Genomic DNA, 8,140 nt, shown 5'->3' with positions numbered 1-8,140 from the left:
GCAGGAAATGGGGCATGGGTCCTGTCCCCTGTAGGGGGTGCTGGTTCTGATCTGGGGTGGGGGTGGGGCAGGGAATGGGGCACGTCCCCTGTAGGGGGGGCTGGTTCTGATCCAGGGTGGGGGTGGGGCTGGGGCTGGCTCGGGGGGGTCTCACCGTCTGACTCTCTCCCCACAGACGAGGAGGTTGTTGTGGCGACGACGCGGGTGGAGACCATGCTGGGGGACACGGCCGTGGCGGTGCATCCTCAGGATCCCCGCTACCAGGTACCTGCCCTGGGTGGGGAGCGTGTGAGCTTGGGGGGGAAGGGGAGGTTGCTGGGTGATCCCTGGGGGTGTCTGGTTTTGGGGTCCCCCAAGTGACCCCCTCGTCTCCTCCCCGTTCCAGCATCTCCATGGGAAGTGCGTCCTGCACCCCTTCACTGGGCGGCGCATGCCCATCGTCTGCGACGACTTCGTGGACATGGGCTTTGGGACTGGTATGTGGGGGCGGGGCCTAGGGCAGGGGCGGGGCCTGGAGGAGAGGTGGGAATGGGGGAGGGGCCTGACAAAGAAGCCAATGGGGCCAGGGCCTAGTGAATGTGAGCGGGGCCTAGGGAGGTGTGATGTGAAATACAGGAGGGGCCCAGCCAAGGGAAGTGAAGGGGGTGGAGTGACTTGGGGTGGGGAGGCAGGGCCCAGAGTCATGGGAGGGGCTATGTGGTGTGGAGTGAATATGGGGCTGGGGACAGGTCCCAGGGTTGTTGGTGGGCTCTCAGCGAGGTCAGTGCCTGGGGAGTGGAGTGAGGCTGGGGGTGAAAGGGGAGGGGCACTTGGGCTGCAGCGAATCGCGAAGCATGTCTGACGCCTGCCCCCCCGCCCCCCAGGCGCAGTGAAGATCACCCCGGCCCACGACCACAACGACTATGAGGTGGGGCAGCGCCACGGCCTGGACTGCGTCACCATTATCGACGACAGCGGGTGCCTCATCAACGTGCCTCCCCCCTTCCTGGTATGGGGGGGACCAGCAGGCTGGGGGGTGGATACTGAGCTGGATGGGCCCAGGGCTTGGACTGGTGGTGTCAGCAGCGGGGCATTAAACTGGGGCAGGGGAATTCTTAGGTCTGATCTAGGGCAGGAGATACCAGACTGGATGGGCCCCAGTGCGGGTCTGATCTGTGGTGGCAGTAGTGGGATACCGGGTTGGGTGGGCCCCGGGGCTCTGATCTGTGGTGGCAGTAGTGGGATAATACCAGGCTGGGCCTGGGGGTCTGATCTGTGGTGGTAGAGGTGGGATACCGGGCTGGATGGGCCCCAGGGATCTGACCCTCCTTGCTCCCCACCCAATGCAGGGTATGAAGCGGTTCGAGGCCCGGGGGGCTGTGCTCGAGGCCCTGAAGCAGAAGGGGCTGTTCAAGGAAGTCAAGGACAACCCCATGGTGGTGCCGGTGTGCAGGTGAGGGGGGACTCTTTGATGGGGCGGAGGGGTATCCTCATAGGAGGGCGGGAGTTAGAGTGGCACTTGCTAAGGGAGGCGGAGGGGTATCTGTGAAGGGGGGGTGATTTGCCACTGGGAGGGATAGAAGTGTGAAGAAGTGGGGGACTATTTTGAGGGGCGAAGGGATACGTGTGCGGTGGCCTGATGGTTTAGGGGGACGTGTTTGAGTGCAGAGGGAGATGGGGGGGATACAGGGAGTCGGGGTCCAAGGGGAGGGTCTCTTGGGGGGCGGAGGGATATCTGTGCATCAGGAAGGATGTGGGGGGATGGGTATCTGAAGGAGAGGTGAGGGTGGCTCTCGGTGGCGGAGGGATACGTGTGCAGAAAGAAGGAGGGAGATGCTGAGGAGGGATATCTGGGAGAGGGAACACTTTGTGAGGGGGCGGAGGGATATCTGTATGTGGACAGGGAGGGGGGACTCTGGAGGGTGCAGAGGGATATCGGTGCAGGGATCACTTGGACAGGTGAAGGACATCCGTGCGCGGTTAGGCCCCTGAGTGCAGGGGGCTCCTGGGGGATATGGGGGGCACCGGAAGGCTGCCCCGCGAGGGGAGCGATGGGGCTGGCAGAAGGACACAGGGACTATTTGTCACCCCCCAGCCGCTCGAAGGACGTGGTGGAGCCGCTGCTGAAGCCGCAGTGGTACGTGCGCTGCGAGGGGCTGGCTCGGGGGGCGGCCGACGCTGTGCGCCGCGGGGACCTGCGCATCCTGCCCCCCTTCCACTGCAAGACCTGGTTCCAGTGGATGGACAATATCAGGTGAGGCCCCGGGGGAGCTCCCTCTGCTGCAGCCACGGTAGTAGGGCTTTTATCCGCCCTGCCCTGCCCTGCCACGAGGAGGCAGTAATATCCCAGGTGACGTCTGAGGCACTTTCTCCTTCAGGGACTGGTGCATCTCCCGGCAGCTGTGGTGGGGCCACCGCATCCCAGCCTACTTCGTCACCATCGACGACCCCTCGGTGCCCCCAGGAGAGGTGAGGGGGGGCAGAAACCCCAGATAATAGCTGGGAGGGGGAATCTGTGTCAGTGCCCACCCCAAAACCATGGGTGTGGGGCAGTATTTGGGGGCAGCAGGAGGAAACAAACTGACGCAAGGGAATTCAGCTTTGATTCACGTTAACCTGTGGAACTCACTGCAACAGGATTATGTAACGGGGGAAACCGAGCTGGATAGAGCCCTGGGTCTGAGCCCGGAGGGGCAGGACGCCGGGATCGATGGGCCCAGGGGTCTGAGCCGGGGAGGAGGGCAGGACGCTGGGGTAGATGGGCCCAGGGGTCTGAGCCAGGAGGGGTGGGACGCCAGGGTCGATGGGCCCATGGGTCTGACATCTGGTTACCCCCCTCCCAGGACACGGACGGCCGATACTGGGTGAGCGGGCGGAGCGAAGAGGAGGCCAAGGACAAAGCGGCCAAGGCCTTTGGGGTGACCACGGACAAGATCTCGCTACGGCAAGGTATGGCCGGGGCGGGCCGGGGGCTGCGGGTCAGGAGTGAGGGGCATCTGCTTTTAGAACAGCGCCCCCTGCCGGTTGCCTGGCACGCACCGTCGGCTCCTGTACTAACGTCCATCCGTACGTTTCTCCCTGTCACTCTCGTTCCCAGACGACGACGTCCTGGACACCTGGTTCTCCTCCGGCCTCTTCCCGTTCTCCATCTTCGGCTGGCCCAACGCCGTGAGTCTGAGACGCGGGGATGGGACCCAGGCGTCCGGGATGGCAGTGCAGGGCACTCACCCCTTGGGAGGGATGGGGGATGGAACGGCAGCACAGGGGGCTCACCCCTGGTGGGGCTGGGGAATGGGACCCAGGCGTCCGGCTCTGTCCCGTCACCGTCTGTCTGTCCCGGCAGAGCGAAGACCTGAAGGTTTTCTACCCGGGGACCCTGCTGGAGACGGGCCACGACATCCTCTTCTTCTGGGTGGCGCGCATGGTCATGCTGGGGTTGAAGCTGACGGGCAAGCTGCCCTTCCGCGAGGTAAGAGCGGGGCACGGCGCGCCCCCCCCCCCCCCCCAGCACGGCTCCCCCCAGCCCCGCCCTGGGGCCTCGGGGCAGCCCTGATCCCGCTCCGCCCGGCTCTGTTTCAGGTTTACCTTCACGCCGTTGTCCGGGACGCCCACGGCAGGAAAATGAGCAAGTCGTTAGGCAACGTCATCGACCCGCTGGATGTGATCAGTGGGATCACGCTGGAGGTAACCGCTGGGGAGGGACATCTGGCCCCCCCAACCCGTCCTCCCAGATGTTACCGAACCCCTGCCATGTAGCCCGACAGCCGCCTGGATCGGCAGGGGGCTCCCCGTCTGGGCCTAGGGCGGGGTTAGCTGGAAGCTGTCCATCAGTAGGTTTCAGAGTTACCGACCTGTGGCGATTCCTGGGGCGGCGCGCGGCTCTCCGGGCGATGGGCTCAGGCTCTCGACAGCCTGGACCCATGTCCCCAGTCGGCGCCGTCCCGAGCCGTGTCCGTTCTCCCCCCGCAGGGTTTGCACGCGCAGCTCCTGGAGAGCAACCTGGAGCCGGCCGAGGTGGAGCGAGCCAAGCAGGGCCAGGTGAGGGGCTTGGGGGGGAAGCGGGGAACCTGTGGGGCTGAATGTGGGGGGCAGGGAGGGGGGACAACGGGGTTGGCTGGGAGTTGATCCCCCTCTTCCCATCCCCCCAGAAAAGCGATTACCCCGCCGGGATCCCAGAGTGCGGCACGGACGCCCTGCGCTTCGCCCTCTGCGCGTACACCTCCCAGGGTGAGTTCCCAGCTTCCCCCGAGAGCCCTGCCGTGGGGCTGGGGAGGGACCCCTTGGCTGGGCCGGCCCCACTGCTCCCAGTCCTGGCTGCCCCCGCAGCTCCCCGGCCCCTCGGTTGATCTGGGCTGAGTTTGCCCCCAGCCACCCCTTTCTGCGCCGCTCCAGGACCCTTTGGCACCCCTGGGGGAGCCGTGCAACCTACACAGGGAAACTGAGGCATGCCCAGGTGTCATAAAAACACGACAGAAAATTCCCTCTTGGTCTCTGGCTCCATCTCTCTGTGTGGGCACCGGTGTCTCTCTCCACATCGCCACCTGCCCCCTTTGTTCTCCGGCTCGGGGTCTGGCTCTGCCCCATGCCGGCCCATGGGTCAGTTTCAGCTCGCCCTCTAGTGCCCTATTTGCACCACCCCAGAGATGTAAACCCTGCCAGGCCCTGCCCTGGCTTCTTAACTCTTCCCATGCTGAGCGCCAGGGAAACTGAGGCACACGTCGGCCTCATGAAAACATGACCCAAATTCCCACTTTGTTGTTCCCCTCTCCCTTTGCCTCGCCCGCCAGGCCGCGACATCAACCTGGACGTGAATCGCATCCTGGGCTACCGGCACTTCTGCAACAAGCTCTGGAACGCCACCAAATTCGCCGTCCGCGGCCTGGGGGCCGAGTTCCAGCCCCCGCCGGGACCGGAGGTGAGAGGGACCCGTGGCGCAGCGCCCCCTGCTGAGCCCCCGCAGCCCAGCGCCCCCTGCCGAGCCCCCACAGCCTGGCGTCCCCTGCTGCCCCCGCCCCGCTGCCCGCATCACCCCACGTTGTTCCCCGCCTGGTGCCCCCTGCTGCTCCCGCCCCACTACCCACAGCACCAGCCGCCCTCCCCGCTCACCGGCGTCTCCCCCCCGGCTCTAGCCCAGCGGCGCCGAGAGCCTGATCGACCGCTGGATCCTGAGCCGGCTCAGCCTGGCCGTGGAGCTGAGCGACGCCGGGTTCCGGGCCTACGACTTCCCGGCCGTCACCACGGCCGTCTACAACTTCTGGCTCTACGAGCTCTGCGACGTCTACCTGGTGAGGGGGACCCTGGGCGGGGGGGAGGGCTGGCTGGGGGGGAGAGGATGGGATACGGGGCTTTCCGCCCCCCCAGGGAAGCCGGCTCTTGCTGGCTGGGGGGAGGGCAAGGAATGGGGCATGGGGCTTCCCCCCCAGAGACGCTGGCTCCCGGCTGCCGGGGGGGGCAGGGAATGGGGCGTGGGGCAGGGAACGGGGTGGCTCTGCGAGATGGGGCCTGTCTCCCCCCCAAGGGGCGCCGGCGCTGACCTGCCCCCTCCCCCCAGGAGTGCCTGAAGCCCGTGTTCGCCGAGGGGGGGGCGGCTGCGGTGACGGCCGCCCGCTGCACCCTCTACACCTGCCTGGACGTCGGCCTGAGGCTCCTCTCCCCCTTCATGCCCTTCGTCAGCGAGGAGCTGTTCCAGCGCCTGCCCCGCCGCGCCCCCCACGCCCCCCCCAGCATCTGCGTCACCCCCTACCCCAGCCCCGAGCAGGTAACCTGTGGGGCGGGAGTGGGGGCACCCGCAGGGCTGGGGGAGGGAGCCCAGGGCTGGGCTGGCAGGGGCTGCGGTGTGGGAGTGAGGGGCACCGGCAGAGCTGGGGGGAGCCCAGGGCTGTCTGGCAGGGGCTGCGGGTCGGGAGTGAGGGGCACCGCCAGGCCTGGGGGGAGGGGCTGGGCTAGCAGGGGCTGCGGGTTGGGAGTGAGGGGCACCGGTAGAGCTGGGGGGAGCCCAGGGCTGTCTGGCAGGGGCTGCGGGTCGGGAGTGAGGGGCACCGGCAGAGCTGGGGGTGGGGGGGGGGAATGGGACACCCAGGGGCTGCGGGTCGGGAGTGAGGGGCACCATTAACCCTTTCTTCTCCGCTCCAGTTCTGCTGGCGGGACTGGGGGCTGGAGGGCACAGTCGAGTTCTCGCTGGGCATCGTCCGCGCCGTGCGCTCCCTGCGGGCCGACTACAACCTCACCCGGACCAGAGCCGACTGTGGGTATCTGCCTGGGGGGGACATCTGCCCTCCCCCAAACCCCGTGACCTCTGACCCCTCCCCGAGCACCCCCTGACCTCTCCCCGTCGTCCCCTCCCCAGGTTTCCTGCAGTGCCTGGACTCGGGCGCGGCCGACGCCGCCAGCCGCTGCTCCGCCTACATCCGCAGCCTCTCCTCCTCTGGCCTGGTGCGGGTGCTGGGCCCGGGCGAGGCGCCCCCTGCTGGCTGCGCCGTGGCCGTCGCCTCCGACAAGTGCACCGTCCACCTGCTGCTCAAGGTGAGAGGGGCCGGGGAAGGGGACCCAGGCGTCCGGGCTGCCAGCACAGGGCTCTCACCCCTAGGGGGCTGGAGACTGGCATGGGGATTAGACCCAGGTGTCCGGGGCGGCCCTGCGGGGTGCTCTCCCCTAGACGGCTGGAGCCAGCAAGCGGGACCCAGGCGTCCGGGTGGCCCTGCAGGGTGCTCTCCCCTAGACAACCAGAGCAGTGAGTGGGACCCAGGCGTCCGGGTGGCCCTGCAGGGTGCTCTCCCCTAGACGACCAGAGCAGTGAGTGGGACCCAGGTGTCCGGGGGGCTCTCCCCACAGAACCGCAGCCAGCGAGCGGGACCCCGGCATCCGGGCGGCTGACGGGCAGGGCTCTGTGCTCCCCAGGGTCTGATCGACGCGGAGAAGGAGATCTCCAAGCTGGCCGGGAAGCAGGGTGAGCTGCAGAAGCAGATCGAGCGGCTGCGGGAGCGGATGGGAACCCCCGATTACGGCACCAAGGTGCCCCCCAAGGTCCAGGAGGCCGACGCTGCCAAGGTACCCGGCTGCCCCCCCCGGCGGGTGACTCCCACCCTCATGCAGGGCCCCCCTGCTGGGGTCAGGAAGGGACGCTCCTTCTTGGGGCGCTGCGAGCGGGGGGCTGTTCTGGGGGGCTTGGGAGGATATGCTGTGCGGGGGGGAACGGGGCGCTGTGATGTGGGGGGCCAGGCAGGGTTTGCTGGGCGGGGAGGCTGTGTTATGGGGGAGCCAGGCAGGGAGTCTGGGGGAGGTGCTGTGCTGTGGGGGGCCTCGCCCCACCCCCACCCCCACCCCCACCCTTCATGCCCGGCCGCGTGTCTCCTGCAGCTGCAGCAGAGCCGGACCGAGCTGCAGAAGGTGACGGAGGCGGTGGAGACTTTCCAGAGGATGATCTGAGACGGACGGACCCCGCGGCTCCTCCCCCCTGCTGGGGGGCGGCTCAATCGCCCCCCCTGCTGTTCTCTGATTTCCCCCCACCCCCCGCCAAATCTATTTTTTTTTTTTTTTGGAGATATTAAACTATTTTGCTGATTTACAAAAGCCCGGGTCTTGTTTGGGGTATTTGGGGGGTAGGAGTTGCGCCGTGGGGGGACGCCGGAGCTGGGGGCGGGGTTTGAGCCGGGGCTTCCCTCAGGGGGCACTCCCTCTGCCACTGGCAGCAGGTGGGCTTTTATCCTCCCTTGACATGGGGCACCATGTCCGACTCACCCTTCCCCCGCCAGTGCCGGGGCATTTGGGCCCCAAAGGGGGCAGGGGCCGTTGGGATCTGGCGAGGGGGAGGATGTGGGGTTTAGGGGGAGGGAGACAAGACCCCGGCCAGACCCCCCGCCCCCTAGCTGTGGGGCTGGGCTGGCTGTGTCCCAGGCGCCCCCTGGAGGCCGCTTTCCGTCGTCCCATCTCTGCCAGGCCGGGGGTGACTCAGCTCTGGGCCTGGGGCCAGGGACCCGCTCTGCTGAGCCGCAGTGCAGGTGTGGGGAGGGCATGGGACCCAGGCGTCCGGGATGGTAACGCAGGCCTTTCGACCCTAGGAGGACAGGGAGTGGGACCCAGGAATCCGGGGGAGGGCAGTGGGGTCTAGTGGGTTACAGCAGGGAGGCTGGGAGCCCGGACTCCTGCGTTCTCTGTCTGGCTC

General features: G+C 67.4%; 1 protein-coding gene across 1 annotated transcript; it reads left to right on the top strand.

Annotated features, from left to right (window-relative positions):
• Positions 1-178: 178 nt before the first annotated feature.
• On the top strand, positions 179-7,475 carry VARS (valyl-tRNA synthetase). Its single transcript, XM_026646201.2, has 19 exons — positions 179-264; positions 386-476; positions 864-988; positions 1,329-1,432; positions 2,075-2,233; positions 2,358-2,448; positions 2,823-2,928; positions 3,077-3,147; positions 3,323-3,448; positions 3,559-3,663; positions 3,949-4,017; positions 4,128-4,206; positions 4,767-4,894; positions 5,109-5,264; positions 5,531-5,737; positions 6,112-6,223; positions 6,326-6,501; positions 6,877-7,026; positions 7,336-7,475. The coding sequence occupies exons 1-19, from the start codon at positions 214-216 to the stop codon at positions 7,402-7,404; spliced, it is 2,175 nt and encodes a 724-aa protein (XP_026501986.1). The 5' UTR covers positions 179-213; the 3' UTR covers positions 7,405-7,475.
• Positions 7,476-8,140: the final 665 nt, after the last annotated feature.

Source organism: Terrapene carolina, unplaced genomic scaffold (assembly GCF_002925995.2).
Source record: "Terrapene carolina triunguis isolate 2854851 unplaced genomic scaffold, T_m_triunguis-2.0 Scaffold34407, whole genome shotgun sequence".
Classification (NCBI taxonomy): Eukaryota; Metazoa; Chordata; order Testudines; family Emydidae; genus Terrapene; species Terrapene triunguis.
Note: the sequence above shows the minus strand (reverse complement) of the source record. Positions and strands in the feature narration are given on the sequence as shown.